The 22,368-nt window shown below is 36.6% G+C and overlaps 2 protein-coding genes across 3 annotated transcripts in view; both read left to right on the forward strand.

Moving 5' to 3' along the window:
- Positions 1 to 11,398, forward strand: part of ctdsp2 (CTD (carboxy-terminal domain, RNA polymerase II, polypeptide A) small phosphatase 2) — a 12,117-nt gene extending 719 nt beyond the window's left edge. Inside the window, exons 2-7 of one of the 2 annotated variants that reach the window (XM_088081732.1) lie at positions 2,161 to 2,333; positions 3,952 to 4,053; positions 5,433 to 5,489; positions 6,101 to 6,193; positions 8,105 to 8,290; positions 9,630 to 11,398. In XM_088081732.1, the coding sequence (XP_087937858.1) occupies positions 2,161 to 2,333; positions 3,952 to 4,053; positions 5,433 to 5,489; positions 6,101 to 6,193; positions 8,105 to 8,290; positions 9,630 to 9,755 (737 nt within the window). In that variant the 3' untranslated portion in view covers positions 9,756 to 11,398. The remainder of the gene's footprint in view (positions 1 to 2,160; positions 2,334 to 3,951; positions 4,054 to 5,432; positions 5,490 to 6,100; positions 6,194 to 8,104; positions 8,291 to 9,629) is intronic. The other variant, XM_088081733.1, reaches the window with a different exon arrangement.
- Positions 11,399 to 13,289: 1,891 nt separating this feature from the next.
- Positions 13,290 to 21,654, forward strand: tmbim6 (transmembrane BAX inhibitor motif containing 6). Its single transcript, XM_042492230.2, has 10 exons — positions 13,290 to 13,447; positions 14,768 to 14,878; positions 14,978 to 15,086; positions 15,947 to 16,067; positions 16,205 to 16,253; positions 17,509 to 17,606; positions 17,774 to 17,853; positions 17,947 to 18,047; positions 18,341 to 18,416; positions 20,710 to 21,654. Exons 2-10 carry the CDS (start codon positions 14,823 to 14,825, stop codon positions 20,731 to 20,733), a joined length of 714 nt encoding a protein of 237 aa, XP_042348164.2. The 5' UTR covers positions 13,290 to 13,447; positions 14,768 to 14,822; the 3' UTR covers positions 20,734 to 21,654.
- Positions 21,655 to 22,368: the final 714 nt, after the last annotated feature.

A 22,368-nucleotide genomic window follows, 5' to 3' on the forward strand; every position in this document is an offset into this window, starting at 1 on the left:
GTCAAAGAGGCGCATTGCCCCCTTTTCTTTTTTATTTATGCCTAAAAAACTGTAAAATTGAGATTAAATCACAAAAGCAAAGCAATACGCTGAAATACGCAAATTGTGCTTCGTAATATTCTCCACATGAGCTGTTTTTCTTCATAAAAAGCATGCAACTCTTGAAATAAAAACATAATAACATCAACCAGAAGCAGCATTATTATGTACCACAGCTATACTATTTAATATAAGGTCAAACATAAGTTCCCAGTCTCCATTACGCACTGCCATCCAAAGCTTAGCTATTGTTGATCCTGTTTTTATCTCTTTTTTGTGTGTGCCTAACATGTGGTGTTGTGATTATGGCTCTTCTCAGTGCTGCTGGTGATCATGAGCAGCTCTCCAAAAAAAAAAAAAAAAAAAAAAAAAAAAAAAAAAGCTGCTGTGTATTTATGTCGATCAGGTTCCAGCTTGTTTGGCACCATCCCATATCCTACTACTACCAGGTACAGCGCGAGGAGGTCGTCTGTCACCACAGGCTGCACTACAGTACAGTGTAAACCAAGCTGTTTGGGGTCATTTATAAACTGTGATGTGGTGTTTTGTTCATATTTTAGATTTGGAGGTGGAGGGGGGGGTTGGTCACAGATCAGTGCGCGGCTGTAGCATTAAAGACTGCTGCACTGTGCCCACGTTTGCTTGTGTTTTACTAGACAAACAGCACTGTGTCTGTATTAAATCATATTATTAGCTGATGGGTGTAAAAATGGGGTCTGGAGTGGCTTCTGATTAACAGGGGAGCTGTATAGAAATACCAGGTGCCGCGGTGTTGACAGCGGAATGCACAAACACACCCCTCTGCACACGCCCATTGTAGCGCCGTTTCAAAGATTTCGTTGTTTGCACGCTTTCCTCAGGCTTGAAAGAGGCTTTGCTCATTGATTCTGGCTCACTACTTGGCTGTTGATGTCGTGCATATTGTATGATTGCAGGTAATGTTTTAAGGGTTGGATTTTTTAAATTTTAATTTTTATTTTGCTTTGCGTGTTTTGTTAGATTAAAGTGAGAAATTGCATCTTGTCACTAATAGCTGTCTGCAGGATTAATCTGCTATTATATGTTCATCCTTTTACATGCAGGAGGGATATAATGAATGTGTTATGTCATACATGGCCAATACTGCCTTCCTGTGGGAAATCAATAGGCTGGCTTACACTGATTGGCTGTCAGGGTTCACATTAATCATGTGGATTATATTGAAAGGATTTCTTGATATTTGCAGAAATAAAGTGTGCAGGACTAGTGAAGGGGATGTGAGAAATTACAAAATCAAGCTCCTTTGTCTTTTAAACATGGTGTTGTGTAACATTGGTGTGTCTGCATTATGTCTTCAGAGCAGTGAGGGTCAGCATGAAAACTGTAGATTAGTAGAAAGAAAACTACACTTTTTCTGTTTATGAGCAGTTCCTCTTTATAGTAAAACCTGAGTGTGTGTACTATACTGACTCTGTCCTGATGGTATAAATTCTGTTTGCAAGTCCTCACATGAAACACACTAGAGGGGACTTGCAAAAATGTTTTTCACCCGTTCTTTCACTACATGGGGCTGGGACAGCGAGGGTGGCTGATCAAAGACCTGCACAGAGCACTGAGGTGTGACTGCTGGTCCGACTCACTGCCTGCCTGTCTGCCTGTCTGTCCGTCTGTTCTGGCTTGCTTCAGGCAGCCCCGTAAGGTCTTGGAGTTTAAAATGGTTGGAATGTTTTCTGTCTGTGTTTTCTGTTGAAGGTAGTGCTGAAAAGTGTGGGTTTTCCCGCCCTCTGTGATTATATAACATGTACCAGCCATTTCCAGCAGCAGCAACAGCAGCAGAGGCAGGCGCATTAAAAACAGATTTCATGTGCGGGCTGTGCCATCCCTGTAGACAGATGGATGGTGCCTTTAGGAAAAAGGGGGAAGCTCATTTTGCACGTTGCAAATAGCTAGTGACAAATTATTCTGAATTTATTGATTGATTTGATTACATTTTTCATCAGTTTTCATGTAACAAGATTTGTTTTGTGTGTGGGGGGGTGAAAAAGATGTATCTGATGTGTGATCCAAGGCCCCACTTAACATTTCCATGTTGACTACCTGCAGTTTTCCTCATGAAAGTGTGTCTTTCTCTGTGCTGAACAGGCCAGGTGAGCCGGACTGCCCTGAAACAGCCTCGGAGTTGTAACATCTTCAAAGCACTCTTCTGTTGCCTCCAAGCTCAGGATGGCCCCAAACCACCGCCACCAACACCACCAACACCACCACCTTCCCAGCAGGCCTTGCTGGAGTCACAGGAAAATGGGACGGTTGTCAAGGTAACACTATTCTTATTCTAGCAATGTTTCACACCACTGAAAACAATTTGAAGACCTTGCTTCAGTCCTGCCTTTATTTTTGTTTATTTAACATTTCACTTCCTTGTCGCACCCACACACTCTCTGCTCGCCATAAAAGAGGAGGTGTTTGAATAGTTTGGCCATCTGCAGGAATAAACTGTTGTAAAAATGAGCTTCATATTGTCTTCAAGTGCTATTTTCTTTACAACTGCGCACTAAAACCACCACTGCACCTGCTCTGAACATCTTGAAAGCTAACCGCAACTGTCTGCGGATATGGAATCACTTTGATGTTCGCACTTGATCCTCCAAGGAAGATAAGAGCGACAGAGTGACTATCAATCCTTTAGGCAGACGGCGAGAGAGCAGAGAATGGCGTATTGTGTGCCTTGTAATTGCTGAGGTGGAGAAAAAAAAATAAAGCCTTGAGCGCCTGCTGCACACGGCTGGCCACGCTGGTGAACGCTGTCAGCCTGATTAGAGCTTCAGTAGCATGTAAGGGGCATTTTAATGAGATGCCATGTTTGTTCACATTGAGGAGTGTCCTCCAGCATCAGGAGCAAACAGGAAGAAGCATCTTTATGGCCGGGTTGTTGTGTGAAACTGAATTAAACACCGATGGGGTTGTGTTGCACCGCGTTGTTTAGTTTGTGAGATTGTAAGATTGTTGTTTCCCATGTAAAGTATTTGTTTTTGATCTTATTTTGGCTTCCTGAACTGACAACCTTTTTTACATTATGTAACATATTAACCCTTTAAACTTGAGCCATTTTGTTTTTCTAAAACGTTGGAAGAAGGCAATAAGCAACGAAAGAAGAAATAACCCCAAAATTAGCGAGAAATTAGTAAAAAAAGTACAATAAAACAACTGGAAAATTAATGGGGGAAAAAAGACAAAGAAAGAAAAAAGAATTTCCTGAAAATTAGTTGGGGAGAAATGGAAAAAACTAAAATTGTTTAAAGAAAAAAGAAAAGAAGTTAATAACAACAACAAGGAAATTATTTGGAAAAATACCCCAAAATATATTAATTATTTAACATAATATAGTTTTTCCCTAGCTTTTAAAAAAATAAATTTCTAAACCTGTTAATTTCTTATCAACATTTCCTACCAAATTGCTGGTTGCCTTTTTCCACGTTTTTGAAAGTAATGGCTACAACTGGCTCAAGGTTCATAGGGTTAATCAGTCATATTAACTGTGCTCATAAAGAATGAAACAAAATAATAAACGGGGAATACTGGATATCTAAAATTAAGATTATGTCAAGCTAATGTGTTCTCCCTGCACGTAATGCCTGCAGAGACGCTTTCGGGACGTATAATGAAAGGCATAAATATGCTAATCCTAAAGATATGCAACATATAAGCTGTTAGAGTAAATAATGAAGCCCACTTCTTCATCATTCACACATACATGCAGCTCCAAAACTGCGTCTAATCTAATTTCCCAGAGGTGAAATTAAACAGCCAAGGTCTGATTTTCATATGAATCACAGCACTATGAGGAATAATCATGCTTCAAAGGTATCACATCGCAAAGGACAAATTATATAGGTATGTGTGGGACAGCATCATTAAAATTGCGTGTCTCCTCAGCAGTCTGAACCGAGCCTCCTGCCTGAGGTGGACGCCCAGGACCAGGGGAAGATCTGTGTGGTCATAGACCTGGATGAGACGCTGGTGCACAGCTCATTCAAGGTACCAAAGCAAAGAAATCCTTCACCATATCACCAAATAAGATTATTTTTCTTCATGCCACTGCCTCATATGAACATGTTTTGTGTTTTTGTGCAGTTTAAGCATCTTTTGATTCTCTAGTAAATGTTTATTAACCCTTTAAAACCTGAGCAAACTGGTTTGAATTCTGTCAAAAACATGGGAAAAAGACAAGCAATGGAAGAGGAAATGCCCCAAACAATAGCAAGAAATTAGTAAAAAACTAAACACAGTTACCTCAAAATTTGTTTTAAATAGTCAAGAAAAACAATCAAGGAAATTACCTGGAAAAAGTGCTTAAAAATTATAATAATTTTGTAACAAAATTACAAACCTGTAATTTTGACAATTCTTTATTTTTTTCCCATGACATATTTCCTCAGTTAAAAAAAAACAACACATTTCTAAATCTACTAATTTCAAGCAATTTGTGGAACATTTCTTACCAGGTTGTTCAGTGTCTCATTACCTGTTTTTTTTTAAAAAATATCATACCAGTTTATAGTGTTTAAAGGTGTAAATACACGTGAAAGGCTTCTGAAAGCAACATAAGAAAAGTTGTGTTGCTCCAGGTTTCAAAGAGTTAATATGATAATAATTTTGTAACAAAATTTCAAACATGTAAATGTGATAATTCTTCCTCTTTTTCACACATCATTTTCCCACTGCTTTTAAAAAAATAATTTTCTAAATCTACTAATTTCTTGCAATTTGTGGAACCTCTTTTTTTTTTTTTTTTTTTTACCAAGTTGTTCATTGCCTTATTACCCATGTTTCTGAAAAATATCATATCAGTTCTTGGGGTTTAAAGGTGTAAATACTTGTTAAAGACATCTGAAAGCAACATTAAAGTTGTGCTGCTCCAGGTTTCAATTCAATCAGTATAATAATTTTCCAACATTTTAAAATATGCAATTGGGATAATGTGATGTATTTTTTTCTTCATTTTAAAAAAAAATTCTAAATCTACTTATTTCTTGCAATTTGTGGAACCTGTTTTTTTTAATTTTTACCAAGTTTATTGCCTTATTACCTATGTTTTTGAAGAATATAAATGCCTGTGAAAGGCATCTGAAAGCAGCATAAGAAAAGAGTTAATATTATATATAATAGCAGGTTGTAGCAGCGGTGCACTGGTGTGGTTGTTTATTAATCTTTATTAGAGTTTCCTCACTGCAACCATCACATGTGCTTGAGGAACATCATGTGAATTACGTCCTGTTTGTGGAGGCTCTTCGCTGTGATTTATGGCAGCGGTGTGGAGTCTAGTTCGAAGTTGTTATGTAATGCCATGTGAATGTACACAGCGCGGCTCATGTGAACGAGCATGCCAACCATCTCCCTCTGTGTTCTCCCTACAGCCTATTAGTAATGCAGACTTCATCGTGCCTGTGGAGATAGAGGGGACCACACACCAGGTAAACTACTGTGTGCGAGTGTGTTTGGCGTGGAGGGGAGGGGGCTGTGTTTGTGTATGTATGTTGATGTGTTTGCAGTGGTTGCTGAGCTGAAAAGGGATGGGTCTTGTAACTGATCAGCCAGGTTTTTTTTTTGTTGCTCTTGACTGGCGCACGGAGCCCTCTACTGGCCAGATGTTGAAAAAGAGAGTCGCAAGTGGATGCATCAGCAAGAAAATGAGTCATTTCAGCCCATTTCATCTAAAATTTCATTAATAAGTGATGCTGTACATCTTGCTGCCTCTGCGAAGATTTTGAAAAAAATGCTAAACTAGCACACTGTTATTGGACCATTTGTCCAACTTCTCACTATTGGACATGTGGAAATGTAATTAACTCTGAAATGTGATCCCTGGGACCCCATGTGCTGGTAAGCAACCCTCTGTGGGCCTCTGCCTGGTTCAAGTAATCCAGGATAGGCTGGTTAACACTGGCACGGCCTATTCTTGATTACTTGTTTCAGGAACTGGCCATTAGCAGCCAACGGATGGAAGCAATAAGTTGATGCTAAAGACACTGAAATGAGAGTTAAAGTGGTTGGACTGTGTACTGATGGCCTGTGTGTTTTGCAGGTGTATGTGCTGAAGAGGCCGTATGTGGATGAGTTCCTGAGGAGAATGGGAGAGTTGTTTGAATGTGTGCTGTTTACAGCCAGTCTCGCAAAGGTACTTTACATCAGAAGCAGATCTCAAAATAGATACCTTATTCAGCAAGTATTTTCTTCTTTGGTGTTTGCTGTCGTTTCTGATCTGTCACAGGTTGTTCTGCTTTGTCTTTTAGTTCTGCTTTTCCTGTGATAGCAGCTGCTTTCCATGCTCCTAGTCATACAAGTAGTCATCCCGCCCATGTTTAAAGCTATAGCTTGTTTTTGTGCTCATCTGGAGCAGGTTGCACCAGCGCTTTGTGATTTTAAACTCAGCCCAGTTATAATGGCAGCCTAAAATAAAAAATGCCTAAATACAGTAAAATGATTTGTTCCAAATACACTAGATAATCGGGGATATGATATTGTCACGATGCAGTATTACTGCAATTTTAAACATGTTTTTATGTTGGCATATATTGTGAGATATTGTGATTTATTACGTCTATTTATGCAAGTTATGTCACTAAAGTAAAACTTAATCAACATCTGTTTATCCAGTAAGATAAAGTTCTAAAAAGTTTATTTTGATTTGCAATATTAATTTATTACATAATGAGAATATCAATACTTGGTGTCAGCGTTTCAATACAATACTGCCATGCAAAATATCCCATTACTATACTGTGTTGAGTATTTTTCCCTCTGTCCCTACTTGATAGTGAGTATTTACACATTAAAATGCGAGATGTAAATGCCGTGCAGTTAACTGAACCAACTGACAAAGCAAACTTAGCTTAAGGGCTGCAACTAATTATTTTCTTTATTATTGATTGATCTTTCAATCATTTTCTTGATCAGCCATAAAATGTATGAAAATAGCGTTAAAATAAATAGTTTTGCTGGAAAAAAAAGTCTGAAAATATTACTTGATGATCAAAATTGTTGTTAATCAATTTTCGGTCTATAAGCTAATCTATTATTCCACTAATCCACGCAAATCTAGTTAGCCTGCCAAAATATGACCCCTTTAGATAACGATAAACTGCCAATAATCTGTTGTCAACATATCTGACCTGACACTTGACATGATTTTATTTTTTCTATAATGTTGTGAACTTCGAAGATTTTAAAGTGCATATCACAAAAAAACATCACAATATACCAAGATTAACACGATTACCAGATTCACTGCCAGGAATGCCAGACTATATCAAATCCAATGATATCCACATTTATTTAATATATAATATATAATTATAAAGCACATTTAAGATATCAACAGTTGACCAGAGTGCTGTACAATAAAAAATAACATCTATAAAAATAACAAAAAACAGAAATACACAGAAAATACATATTTTTAAGTATAATAATAATAATAATAATAATATGATATGATATATGAGATGATATAAAAAAACACAGTAGATACACAAAGACCAGTTTGAATTGCAAAAGCACAAGAACACAGAAAGGTAACACTCATATTGAGTAAAAAGCCTGAGAATAAAAAATGCGTTTTAAGAAGGGAGGAACTGAAAAGTGACGTTCTCCACTCTGCTTTAACCTTTGACTTTAATGACTAAGAAGTGCAGCTGAGGTTTGCATAACCTTATTTTTTCCACTCATTCAATTATGCATAAATACTGCTAACTCTGAAGCACACACAGTTCTTATGCATATATGTATATTAAAGTAAAGCTCCTTAAAACTGTCATTTTTGGCAGTTATGTTACAGTTTGTGATGCTATAGTGACGTTTTATTGGTGCAACCTGGTTTAGTAAACCACGAGTTTGACTTCTTGGTAACTAAAAACGGATTTATAAATAGCGGGTGCAACCCAATCCAGACGAGTAGATATTTTGGATGTGTGATGTTGTTTCTTAGCTATTTGCTGTTAGAGTGAATATCCAGCATCAGTAGAAAGTGCTTCATTAGTCCAACCTGCTTCCCCCCCACCTGCCCCCTCCCTCCTCTGGCCTCCACCAGTATGCAGACCCAGTTACGGACCTGCTGGATCAGTGTGGTGTATTCCGGACCCGGCTGTTCCGGGAATCTTGTGTATTCCACCAGGGCTGCTACGTTAAAGATTTGAGCCGCCTGGGACGAGACCTCCACAAAACCCTCATCCTGGATAACTCTCCTGCCTCCTACATCTTCCACCCGAATAATGCTGTGAGTTTTAATCTGCTCCTGTCACCTTCGATGTGCCTCCTTGTGTTGAAAATACCTTTGACACAGAAGATGTTTCACCTGCTCGTATACTTTTGTCTCGTCAAGCTCACGGAGGTCTGGAAAAATTAACAAATACCGATTAATAGTAGTTATTGAGACCAGTATCTGATACTTGGAACCGATATGCATCTACAATAATATCTTTCTGTCAATATTTACAATTTGGAATAAAACAAACTCCAACATAGAACTTTAACGTTTAAAAGCCTTTAGCAAATGTTTAATCAAAACTGAACTTTCAGCATCATATAGAGCAAGAACAGTCATTTACTGTCTGCGGCTGATCTGCTCCTCTCTTTGGAAGATAAGGAGCTCCTGAATTTTTAGCCGCTGTTGTTCTTTTTTGAGTGCTAACAGCTACTTTTTAGTGGGTCACACACATAACACATTGTTAAAATGTCACACCCGCGCTGCTGATGATCCAGTTCCGCCGGCTGACTTCGTTTTGGCGCTATTACTACTTCCGATGGCGCCTTGAAGGCGACAAAACTCCGTCCTTCCGTTCCATAATTGTACCTTTTATACAGAGAGGAGAGGAAGCATGATGGTGTAAAATTCCCACTTTGAGCTGGTGCAAAAAGTACTTACGGTTCACAGTGAGAGCCTGAAATTTTATACATTATCGATGTAAAAGTTAAAGACACTGGGACCAAAAAGTGTGCAAAGATTAACTGTATAATCAGAATGAAATAATCAAAATAAGCCTAGTTTTTTTTTCCGTGAGATTTTTACAGACAAAGCACAGAAGGTCTGTGATCCATGTGACAACAGCTCTTACAAAATGATAACTCACATAGAAATGAAAACGCCTAATTGCTAAAATTAACCAGTTACTCCTCAGAGCTGCAACTTACGATTATCTAATAATCAGTAAATCTGCAGATAACTTTCAAGATTTTTTTTTTGTAACATGATACAAAATAGTGAAAAATACCCATTAAAACATGTCTTGTTTTGTCCTACCAACAGTCCTCATTCAGTTTATTGTCATGTATACGACAATAAAGCTGCAAAATCTCTCATCTCAGAAGCTGAAACCAGCGACTTTTTTGGCATCTCTGCTTGAAAAAACTGCAATTTATTGATTGTTTCAATTCTAATTCTTATTTGTGGAAAAATACACTGATCATAAAAGGCACATTGAGTTAAATGTGTTTTCATTTAAATTTTAACACCGCTCAGGATCACAGCTGTATTTGCAGGACCGTCAGGCGCAGTTTATATGTGATCGTTTCATCTTAAAGCCAGCAGTTTGTGAGTGACGGTTTGTTTTCGACAGGTTCCTGTGGTGTCGTGGTTTGACGACGTCGACGACGCCGAGCTGCTCAACCTTCTGCCTGTGTTTGAGGAACTGAGTCAAGCTGATAATGTTTACACCCAGCTGGACCAGCTTCGTGGACATTAAGCTCTCAATGGACCTGCTCAGCTTGAAACCTCCACAGCCACAACAGAACCGTAGAATCGACAATAGATACTCGAGTCCTCAGGCGTCGCTCTCCTAGCCTCTGCACAAAATCCTCTGTTTAGAAAATTGCATTAGCGCATGGTGGGGGTTGTTGAGGAAATTCCACGCCTGGAAAACACAATGTGTTTGCTGAAACTATAGATTACGATCTGAGGCCTTTCCTCTTAACCTCAGTGCTGATTATTGACAACCACTATTAGAAAGAGCGGGAAACAACAACCAAAGCAATCCCATCACAATCACTCCAGTTAGATTTTTAAAGTGGTTCTTTTGCCAAAGCAGAAGCCTGCCTGCCCTGACTTGACTTTTCGACGTTGTTTTTTTTCCTTTATTCGTGTGCCTTTTAAGGAACAACAACAAAAAAACAGCTCTTTTTTGAAATTTCCACCAGATTTTATACATTGATTGATTTCTTTTTATAGGTTGTTTTATAAGGAAAGCTATTTTTAAACGGTGAACATGGTTCCTCTATGCAACCCAGTTCTGTGATTACTTGGACAGTACCTCCTGAGTAGCCAGTCAATAATTGCATTCAGCAGATGTAAACATTACTGTAGCCTTATTTACCTGTAAATGAGCAGCAAAACAAAAAAGTGTATTTTACTGATTTGTACTATAAACATAATTTTTACAAAACATGCATCGTTAGTGTTCAGATTGATATTTGATGTAAGTTAAGTAAACAGGGTGAAATCTTGTCTTTGTTGGTCCGTTGACAGCAGACACACTGGAAAATGTCGGCACATAGGACGACCGCAAATGCCACAGTTTTCAGTCGACGTCTGATAAAGATTCATTTGTAACTATGTGTTTTCTTTTATTACTATATGACAAACAACTTGCACTTGTTTTATATTGACAGTGCTGAAAGTAAAAACTGTGCCTTTGAAATTCGGACAGAGAATGGTTTTCTGCCTGAAAAGAGATTTGTAGGCCTACACACTCTGATGTGTCATGCTGAGCGTGAGAAAACACTGTCAAGAGCAAGTGTAATGCCATGCGGCTGTGGTACTTGCAGTGCAACACTTGAAAATATCAATTTTGATTTTTTTAAGCATGTGTGAGCATTTTTTCTATATTTATTGGCCAAAAAATCTGTGTTGTCCAGCTCTTCTTAAGGCTTAACATTTTGTATTGTAATCCATTCGCCTTCTCTGAGGCTGGCCTTGTGTTAAATATCTGTGCCTAAATAACACACATTTTGCTGTCATAGATAATTCAACAACTTAAGCAGTTAAATCAAACACACAAATATGTACATTCAAGATTCAATCATGCAAGAAAACATTTTCTTTTTTCTTTTTTTTTCTTTTTTAACAGATATTTTGTGGGGTTATGTTTCCTGGGTAATACGGTTTTTCTATGATGTTTAATGTCTGATGCAATTATTGCCTGCATGTTAACTAGTAAAATATGACAATGAAATTGTACCAGTTGTGATGACCAAAAGTATTTGTTTAGACAGTCACAATTTGTCTTTGTGTATCAGAATAAATCACTCATTTTGTCTGCCTGATCTGACCAAAACTCTAAAAGACAAGGTGCTACCAGTTTTTATTTTAAAATAAAAATTGGTTATATTATTTTGTCTTTGTGTGCGTTTCTGTGACACTAAATGACCTGTTTGTTAATTAGTCTAAAGGCATTAGATAATGTTTGCTGTATGTCCTCTTATACAACAATTTGGTATCTTTTGAATAATATTTTTTGATAGGACAGCTATAGATAATTTTCTGTTTTAATTATGTTAGATTGCTATAGTGCTTTTTTTTATTCTGGGTTACTGCTTTTTTTAAAAGTGTTTATTTAATTTTTTCTTGCTACATTTTTAAGTTTTTGGGTTTTTCTAAAATTCTTGGTTACTACATTTTTTAAGTATTTAATTTTTTTCTGGGTTACTACTTTTTTTAGTATTTATTTTTTGTCCTGGGTTACTACAGTTTTTTTCAAGTCTTTTTCTACTCTTAGTTACGACATTTTAATCACAAAGTATTCATTTTTATCTTGGAGTATGCACCATCTCAGTACTACATGCTCACATGAACATATTCAAACTTTGGCCATTCAAAATATATTTTACACATTAAATATTTTTGTGGAAATAAACTCAGTACACTACTGTGCTGAGGAAGAACTATATACTTCACTTGAGTACTTACATTTTATAATACTTTATACTACTACAGAGAAAGCTACTTTTTTACTCCACTAGTTTTATCCAACATCTATGGTTATTTTTCAGTTAAATATTTTCAATCAAAACCTTATGATGTTATACATTGTTAAAGGGTATCCTATACCCAAAAGCTTTCAAATTTAAATGGCTGTATTTTGTATTTATTTAACAGCCAATGTTTTTTAAAAAAAAACATAACAGGCATGTTCTCTTTAAAAATTAGCAAAATTACACCATTTATTATAGCCAGAAACTGTAAAAACAGAAAATAACATCAGATTTTCAAATTTCCGACTGTCCATGGACACATTAGGTGTGACAAACTTCCATCAGGAATAAAATATATAAAACCAAATCTGAGCTTGAAAAAAAGTGAGATTTAATCAAACGCATATTATTCTACATCTCATTTAAAATTTGGCCAAAAATAAACTGTTTTCACTAACTAACCAGCATGTATGCCAAGAGTGAGAAATCAAGGCTTTTTCTTTTTTTTAACAACTCAAGGATTTTGTTTTCAACTTTTATCTCTCAAACATCAAAGAGTCAGTTTTTAAAATCTAATTTAATTTATTTATTAAAAATAAATAAATTAAATTAGATTTAATTTTATTAAATCTAATTTAAGTCACTAAAGTCACTAAAGGGGCTCCAGGGAGTATCAAAATTGAATAAATAAACGCACAAATAAATACATAAATAAATAAAAAGTGGCACTCCAACCACATCCTCTTTAATCAAATAAAGAACAGTCCCGATATTTTCATTTAATACTTTTTGCTTTCATCATTTTTTTCATTATACTGTGATAATATATTTTTAAATACATGTTACATTTTTTCATAAACATTATTGTAAGTCAAAATATAAAGATAAGTCCGTGTAAAATGTCTTCAAACCTTTATAAACAGTCTTTGTGCAGAACAAGTTGCATGCAGTTGCACCATATTTCCTATTGATCAACATCCGCACTCATTTACACCTCTACGTATACAGACACGGTATTTCAGTTTATTTGGAGCCAGGTCTTTGTTTTATATCGGGTTTAAAATAAACATGTTTAATGCTTTTTGCCAAAAATTGTTTTGCTGGTGACAGTTTGAAGTACTACATTTATGAGTCGGCCATTTTAGATGTACCGGGGACATTACTCTGTGACACACATCGGCCGGAAGTGCCTTTTAATATATAATTTTATATCTTTATTGACTAATGTCTCGCTGCACGGGATAATATTAAATTCGGTTAAACGTTCGGCATTTATAAAACATATAACTTGTTAATTTTATGTTTTTAAATACGGGGAAAATCGCCGTATTTTACCCTGTGGAATTTTCGGGGCGTTTCCATGGTGACATAACGTGAGCTGACTGACACGTACTGTTTGTTAAAGAAAAAAAAAGTAAAGCAGGAAGAAGAAAGGCTGCCAAAACAGTTAGCTCGTAGCAGAGGAGAGGTAAGTGCCATTTTTAATGTCAGCGCATTTTATTTCTAACCTCGGTGTTTGGTTTTGACACAAGTCGTAACATTACAATCGTCAGCCGCTAAAAAAAAAAAGTTTAAAAAATGAACGAAACGTCGAGTTGTGTTGACGCGCGAGACAAACGTTAGCTCAGTTTGGCTAACGCGCAGCTAGCTAGCGACATTAGCTGTTCATATGATAGTCTCATGCGTCAAACAGTTTGGAGCTGTTGCTCCAAAGCCACTGCCAGATTTCAAACAACATTTTCATTTCTGATTTTTTAAATTTTGTTTCCAGCTAACGGCTGTGTCGTTAATTGATAACGTGTTGCTAGATAGCTTGTTAGCTTGCTGCGGTTGTCAGTTTAGCGTTAACTTGTACAATTTATTGTAGCAAATGATCATCTGCCTTTAGCTACGCACTTTTAATCTGCGACATGCGTGTGTGTCAGGAGTGGTGGGAGAAATATTGAGATTGTTTATAATGTTTTCTAAGTAAAAGTGACGATTCACATTACCAGACTACTGCTAACTGTAGCTCTTTTATTAAAAATTCTTCGTTACAAACGTTACTAGTGACGGATGAAGTACCTAAAAGTCACACTCGGGTAAAAGTACATATTCACTCATTAGAATATGACTTGAGTGAAAGTTAAAAGTATCTTATATTTATTCAACTTAAGTATCTAAATAAATGTTATGATGTTAAACGTATTTAAATATTGAAAGTGAAAGTACGTGTAATAAACGTGAGCATTTTGAGGATTATGGAGTTTATTTCTTTGTAAAATGAAGAATGAAAGACGATTTTTTTAACTTCAGTAAATTAGCTTGAGTTCTTTCAGAAACATGAGAAGAAGGCTACGAATAGAATTATAAACCTAATATTCTGGAAATTTCTTTTTTTATTGCTTTATTTTTCTTTTCAAATGAAATCAAACCAGTTTCTCAAGTTTCAGAGGTTTAAATGCTGGTAAAAGGTGTCTGAATGCAGCACAAGAAAACTGATTTTGATCCAGGTTTTAAAGGGTTAATGGACTTAAAGAATAAAATCCAGTTTTTCCTTCGGTCCCATCCCTTTCTCCCTCCCTCCTCCTTTCTTCCTTCCTTCCTTTCTTCCCTATTACACAGTAAGTCGCTAAGATACTTAGTGGAAATGTATGGGAGTAGAAGTATACATTTTGTAGGACGTATAGAGGAATAAAGGTGAAAGCTGACAGAAATATAGAAATTCAAGTAAATTACCAATGCTCCCAACTACAGTAACAGTGAAACACTGTTTAGCTGAAGTGTAATCATATGTGTTTCTTTTCAGAGGAGACACTGTCCGTTCAAGAATCTCTTCAGATCTCTGGACCTCTGGCTCCATCATGAACGTGTTTGATCGCAACATCAATTTTGACTCCCTCTTCAAGTTCTCCCAAATGTGAGTAAGCATGCAGTTGATGGCTATCTCAGTCATGTACTTTATCTACTGTGACTCACCGCCCAGCCTCATTCATCATAATCTCTTTTTTTTTTTCAGATCTCACTCCACCCAGGTGCACTTGAAGAATGTGTACTCCAGCCTGGCAGTTTGTATGTTTGTGGCTGCAGCTGGCTCCTACGTCCATGTCGTCACACGCCTCTTTCAGGTAATACTGACAAGATATGACTGAGTCTACCTGTCCGGGTTGAATTATTATAGCTATTGTAATTGATTTAATAATTTTATTTATGATTATAATTAAAATATTATGATTATATATTAGTGCAAATTATGGAAAAGCACTTTATCCCACCAAGCATATGGGGAAATGCTGAAGTCAATGTCTTCTGTTACGTTTACAGTAAGCAATGGCACCACTCAGCCACTGAGCACATTCATTGTTGTTTATTTACCTCCACCCATGTTTCATGTGATAACAAGGTATGGGCCCGCTGAAGAAAGTGTGACTGACCTAAACGGGCTGCATCTGTAGGATATTCTGCAGCCTAATGCTTGAGATCATCGTTCCTACAAGCATTTTGGAATTCACTATTTTAGGAGACACTGAATGTATTAGAAATAAAAACCTGATGGTGATATTCTCAGCAGGGAAGCATAGAGCCGAAAAGGGTCATCATATTTTGGGAAAAAAAAATAGGTTCGAAGTGACACAAAAGTTACAAACAAAAAGTAAAATCAGAATTGGACCAATCTGGTCCTTTGTTGGCTTAGATCAGTGCCAACACCAGCAACACTGCAGGCACATTTCAGGTATTGCCAAGAACTACAGGTAAAAGTACAGGCCTTTAATTTAGATCAGAATCACCAAAAGATGTTAACAGAACTGTATTTGTCTGAAAGGCCCTTTTCTGTCTTATCTTAACATCTCATGGTCATGTTGTTGCTTCAGCTATATTCAGCTGCTGCTGTGAAAAGTTGACGCTGAAGAAGAGAGACCTTGAGTAGTTAGTATCATAGTCACAGTCTTTTCCTGCTCCGTCTTTAACTTTGTGCCCTTGTTCTCAGGGCGGCTTGCTGTCTGTGCTCGGCTCCCTGGGGATGATGTTTTGGCTCGCCATGACGCCACACAACCCAGAGACGGAGAAGAAGAGACTGGCCATCCTGGCAGGATTTGCCTTCCTCACAGGTAGAGTAATATAAGTATGTTACAGGTAAAATTGTCACTTTGCATGTGGACAGACAGAGCTGTCCTTGTTCATTTACAGCCATGTAAGTCTACATGTGGTCTAGAGCCAGTGTTTACCTTCCTCTCTCCCTCTCCAGGTGTTGGCCTTGGCCCCACACTGGACTTTGTCATCGCTGTCAATCCGAGGTATGTGAAAGGTTATTCAGTGTAAAACCAATTTACATGAGCAGCTGACAGCGAGCTGACTAAAAGTTAAACATAAAACTAAACAGCACTGAAAAGAGTATTATGTAATGATTGGTAGACGTGTGTCTGGGGCTCTGTACAAATACAGAGTGTATATTTACAGAAAAGTTGTAGGACACTGTGAAGGCTTTTGTTAGACCACATCTCTGATATTATGTTAATTATCACCACCATTCCTCAGCATCCCTCTATAATGCCCAATATTTAATAGGGATGCACAATAATATCGGCACGTCACTGGTATTGGACAATATGGGCTTTAACATGAATGCCATCATGCTGATTTCGACTGAAATGACAATTTTTTTATTTTTATTTTTTAAATGAGTAAGTGAGCAAAACATCAGGGAAATGATACAGCACATGTAACAAAACAAAATGTGCAAGAATGTAAACATGTATGAAGAACATAAATGATAAAAATGAAACATGATAAAATTAATAAGTAAATAAATAAAAATACGTGTAAAAATAAAGACAACTGGGGTATAGGCAGATAAAGAGGAATCTTCAGTCAGAGGAATCGGAGAGGAAAGTAGCATAATTTTCTAAAAGCTTGGTACTTTTTGTTGTTTCATTAGCTGAGTGATTTGAGGGGAGCTTTAAACTTAAGGAGGAAAGATAACAAGTGAGTTTTACCACAGACGTCTTGAGGCCAAGTGCAAACCCTGTTAGCATGCTGAGCTTCACGGCACAGTGGATAACATCATCCAAGCCTGTGGAAGTAGGATGAATCTCACACATTATCATTTACAATAAATATGGCTTGTTGCACATAACCTTAGTCAAAGTATTTTTCTTATTGTGCACAATGAATGAACGTGACAATACATTGAAAAACATGTATGTTATATCTCCATCTGCTGGTGGGCCATCATGAAAAGCGTATGCACAATATGATGTTAATTCCACTACAGAGGAGACCGTAATCACTAAAATTAGGTGGGGGGAAAAGTGGATATATCGGGATTGGTTATCAGCAAAATGAGTTGTTATATATCGGATATTATCGTGCATCCTTGACCTTAGCTATAGTTAATATTCAATATATGCACATTGTCTTTGCTGAAGTTTTTTTGTATGTTAGTTTTAAAAGCACTGTTCTGCAGAGGGCAACAAGGCCTTTCGCTGCACAATGTGGAAATATGTTTAATATGTGACAACTTAAATCCCAAACCTTTTTTTTTCTCCTCAGCATCATCGTGACGGCTTTCATGGGAACCTCTGTGATTTTCATCTGCTTCACTCTCAGCGCTCTCTATGCCAAACGCAGGAGCTACCTGTTCCTCGGAGGTGAAGACAGTTTATTATTGTTGCGTGACCCATTATACTGTTGCTTCTCATCTTAACCATTTACAGCAAGGCTTTAACTTATAACCATTTTTTGGTAATTCTGGATGATTTCTCTTGTCTTAGGTTACTCATACATGCTGTTTCACTTATCTCCTTCTTCTTCTAAGGCACGCTGATGTCTGGCCTCTCCCTCCTGTTCCTGATGTCTGTGATGAACATGTTCTTTGGATCTGTGATGCTGTTTAAGGTAGCTGAACTATGCAGCACCATTCCTCACTACAAGCTTCAGCAGCTGTGCGTCACAGTGTTTCTAACTCATGGTTGTCATCGTTTCCGGCAGGCACACATGTACCTCGGGCTGCTCATCATGTGCGGCTTCGTCCTGTTTGACACTCAGCTGATCATCGAGAAAGCAGAGAACGGAGACAAGGATTACATCTGGTGAGGACCTGTGCTACCTTATCTGTGCACTGACACCTTCTAAAAACCAAATACTATGCAAATACATCACAGGTGAGGTGTACATTTTAGCATCAGTTCCTTAAAATATGAAAATGACGTGCACAACGCTGCAGGAGCTCAGCCCTAAAGTGATGACTGGATACTTTTTACACCTGGATGCTCTTTATTTTTGAGAAATTAAATAATGTGTGGTACAGTTTTATGATTTTTTTTTTCCGACAGCATATGTCACATTTATGAAACAAACTTGATATTCTTTGTTTTTTTTTAAGGCACTGTGTGGACCTTTTCCTCGACTTCATCACCGTCTTCAGGAAACTGATGGTCATCCTCGCCATGAACGATAAGGTACGGAGTGTTTTGCCTAATTGTCCTCTTTATGATAATTAATGGATAAGTCGACAGTGTGTGTTATTTTTAATTTTTTTCATCAACACATCCCATAAAAAGCCTGAGAACAGCGATGAAGTGATCCTACTAACAGGTATTATCTTATTGCTCTGTGCCGTAGAGCTCCATTGTTGTTCAAAAAGTATTAAAACCACGTCAGTAAGACACACTGGTGCTCTGGGCGACACTTTCCTTCATTATGAAGAACGTCGATACTGCAGTTTATTTTCAGTCGATGCCGAATACACCAACCTGCTGCAGGAGATACTCAAGAGTACATCAGATTTTTAACTGCAAAAATGTTTCCAACACATGCAGTATTTTTTCCTGTTTGAGTAAAGTTTGCGAAAAAAAAGAGAACAAAGTCCAGCTGTTTTTTTTTTTAAATATGACCCTAAGACTGCAACTAACAATTATGTTGTTACTGATTAATCTGATGATTATTTTCTCGAGTGATTGTTTGTACTACAACCATCGATATTAAAAAATGATTAATATTGGTAAAAATTACACGCATAACCTGTAAGTTATAAAATTGATCTAAAAAATATTTACCAGTTAATTTTCTGTCCATCAGATAATCAGCTAATTGACTAATTGTTGCAGCTCTTAATGTTTGTAACCCGATTTTAAATATTTACATCTTCAGTATGAAGCAGTGGGTTTTGGGCAGAAAGTCACAGACAGGAAGGTTAATCAGAAAGTACTGAGAGACCGTCTATAATACATCTCTGGTTTTTCTGTTTTTGTGGGATTTGTTGACCATGAAAAATAAATAAAGGATATTACCAGCCTTAACTTTTAACGTTCCTCCAAGAAAGACAAGAAATAAAAGATACTGTTACAGAAGTCAGCCCCGTTGAAACAGTTCGCTCACCCAAATAAACATCAGGGTTCCCACGGATCCTTAAAAAGTCTTAACAGGCACTGTATTAATTAATCTAAAAAAAAGGCGTTAATTAGTATTAAAATGTCTTAAATCAATCTTTTTTTCCAAGTAGTTTACCAAATACTCACATTAACTTCAGACAGATCAGGGTAGTGGAACCAACAACAAATCTGTTTTAAATTGTAATAAAAATTTGGGCAAAATTCCAAAATTGCCGCACACGGCCTTCATCAGGGCAAGAATGATGATGAAGGCCGCGTGTGGCCAAAACATGTTGGCTTAATTTTGTCTGTCCCACTATGAACTAATAAAGCTTTTTGTCATAAGAAGAGTTAGTTTAGCCCTTTTTCAGCTACAGAAAATAAGTAATAAGGTATTTAAAATCTTGATACTTTTAAACGTAAACTAAGAAGCTGTCTTTTTAGTCTGGCCTTTATGTGGTGTCTTAATATTAAAAATGTTACGGTTTTTACTTATTCTATTTTAAGATCCATTTTTGCGTAATTCATATGTTGTTCTTGTTTTTGTTTCTTCAAACTGTAAAACACTTTGAATTGCATTTGATGTGTTTGAAAGGTGCTATACAAATCAAATTTGACTGATTGATCGATACGGCGCCTTGTTAAAGATTAAACCAGAGGTTTCCAAACCCGCTCAGCCCTTCATAGACTTCACACGGACGCTCCAAAATCTGCCTGCAGCCAAAGATTTGAACTTTGAAACTATCAGCACATACTGTCAGACCTCATCTGTCTACATGGCTCAATGCCAACATATTAAAGTGAGAACATTTGTTTGTTTTAACCCCTCGAAACCTGGATCGACATCAGTGTTCTCAGGCTGCGTTCAGACACCCGTCACAAGCTATTTAACCCTTTGAAACCTGAGCTTTGGTTTGATTTTGTTCAAAAACGGCATTAAGAAACTTAGCAAGAAATGTCTTGCAAATTGCAAGAAATGATTAGATTTGGAAAAATTATTAAACAAAAAAAAAGATGGGAAAAATGTCCATGAAACTATTTATAATTATCCTAATTATATTTTAAAAAGTATTAAAGAATTACTATTATTTTTAGGGCTTTTTCCAGGTAATTTACTTGTTTGTTTATTTATTTATTTATTTTCCCCTTTGTCTTTTTTTCCCCCAAAATTTCAGGTTATTCTCTTATATTTTTATTTATTTATTTATTTTATTTTTTGGGTCATTTCTAATCAAGTTGCTCGTTGCCTTTTCCCCATCTTTTTGAAAGAAATAAAGTCAAACTTGCTCAGGTTTCAAAGGGTTAATTGTTTCAAAACATTTTGTGTGTAGGTGTGAGGTGTTGACGTGTTATAAGTGATTATTTGTGCCCTTTTTTTCAGGACAAGAAGAAAGAAAAGAAGTAAAGAAACTTTGGAAAAACTGTCAGAAGAGGCACAATTTGCAACGCACTTGGTGCTTTTCACGTTCTGTCTTCATTTATTGAATTAACTCCTATGTGGTCTTATATTATTGAAAAATTTCTTTGATTTGTTTTTTTTTCCAAACTTACAACAAGGGTTGAATGTAAGTTGATGGTAAACTGATGCTAGTCCCCGTCATGGCTGTGAATGAATTAGATTACCGCTGCAGTGACCCTGCTTGGCCTGTAGAGGGGAGCGTTGCCCTGTGAAGGCTCCCAGAAGCTGAGCAGCACTTAATGAAGATACTCGTTATTTAGTGCCATAATTAATGACATGATAGGCTCCTTTTTAGTGGGTCATGTGAGCTTCTGAGGCTGAGCATTGTTTTATTTGAACTTGTGTAAATTCAGTTGTTGATTTGCTTATTTATAGTTTTCCTCTGTTCTCTTTAGTGGAGTGTCACAACATGTGGTGTCCCATGATTTTGACAACAGATTTCGCCCCTTTTGAGAAATTTCCCCGTAATTGTTTTTGCTCCTACAAAAATTTTGTTTTGTGATCAACATGATGAGTAAGAATAGTGAAGCCTGCACTGAAACAAAGCCTGTCAGAATCACGACGATCTACGCAAACTCGTTCAGACGGACTTTTTGGATTTCGGATTTTTTGGCAGGTGGAGGAGGGAGAGCCGATGCCATCTGTCCATCTTTTCATCTCGGATAGCAGGCGAGTTACTCAGACCTCCCCCACTGTAAATTTCTCTAGTATCTGTTGTCTAGAAATTAGTTTGCCAAATGATGTGACGTTAACCTTTACGATTTTTTGAAAGTGTATACTGTGAAGAATTTATTTTATGGATGTAAAATTGAAACTAATAATTTGATACATTTGCTCAAATAAATGTGTTGAACGTACAGAAACAAAGTGATCTTTGCCTCTTTTCACTCAAATGCTCACTGCGTATTTACAAAAAAAAGCATTAAAAAATGTCTCGGCCTGAAACAATGATTTCCTGAAAGATAATCTGCATTGACTTTGATTATCAGTTTGTCATTTGTTTGTCAGTAATTTTTCAAACAAAAATACCAAATATTTGCCGGTTCCAGCCTCTCAGATGTGCAGCTGTGCTGCTTTCCTGTCAAATATCGTGAAAATTCAGACAAAAGAGAATAATGAAATGAAGCAACATTTTATCACAATATTATAAAGGATTAGTTAATAATATTACCGGAGGATTAATTACTAATGAAAATAATCATAAATTGCAGCCTCAAAAATGTTACCTACTTAAATGTATTTTTAGAGTATTATTCGCAAAATATACTTGAAATATTAAATGTACTCATATTGCAGGAAATGCCCCCTGTGGGTGTTATACTATAATTAATTTTTATATTTATAGTGTATAATTAATATTATATTAATTTGTATAATTTGTTATTTTTACTGTTTTTTTGTTTACAGATGTAGTTGTCAACATGGAGCTAATCTGACTTTTTTATGCATAATTAGGTAGATTAATCTGTCGATGATCATGAATAAATGCAAAATATTGTTTATATGTAAAATCTTAGTTGTAACTGCAGCTGTTAAGTAAACGTAGTGCTGTAAAAAGTAAAACATGTCACTATGAAATGT

Source organism: Plectropomus leopardus, chromosome 9, assembly GCF_026936395.1.
Source record: "Plectropomus leopardus strain MGB_pleo_1.0 chromosome 9, ASM2693639v1, whole genome shotgun sequence".
NCBI classification, from domain to species: domain Eukaryota; kingdom Metazoa; phylum Chordata; class Actinopteri; order Perciformes; family Serranidae; genus Plectropomus; species Plectropomus leopardus.

What these genes read in the sequence shown, in the direction of transcription:
- tmbim6 (XM_042492230.2), top strand. Translation starts at nt 14,823, where the DNA reads ATGAACGTGTTTGATCGCAACATCAATTTTGACTCCCTCTTCAAGTTC. An exon ending in TCGTCACACGCCTCTTTCAG is followed by an intron (nt 15,087 to 15,946) that starts GTAATACTGACA and finishes CCTTGTTCTCAG; the next exon opens with GGCGGCTTGCTGTCTGTGCT. An exon ending in GGAGACAAGGATTACATCTG is followed by an intron (nt 18,048 to 18,340) that starts GTGAGGACCTGT and finishes TTTTTTTTTAAG; the next exon opens with GCACTGTGTGGACCTTTTCC.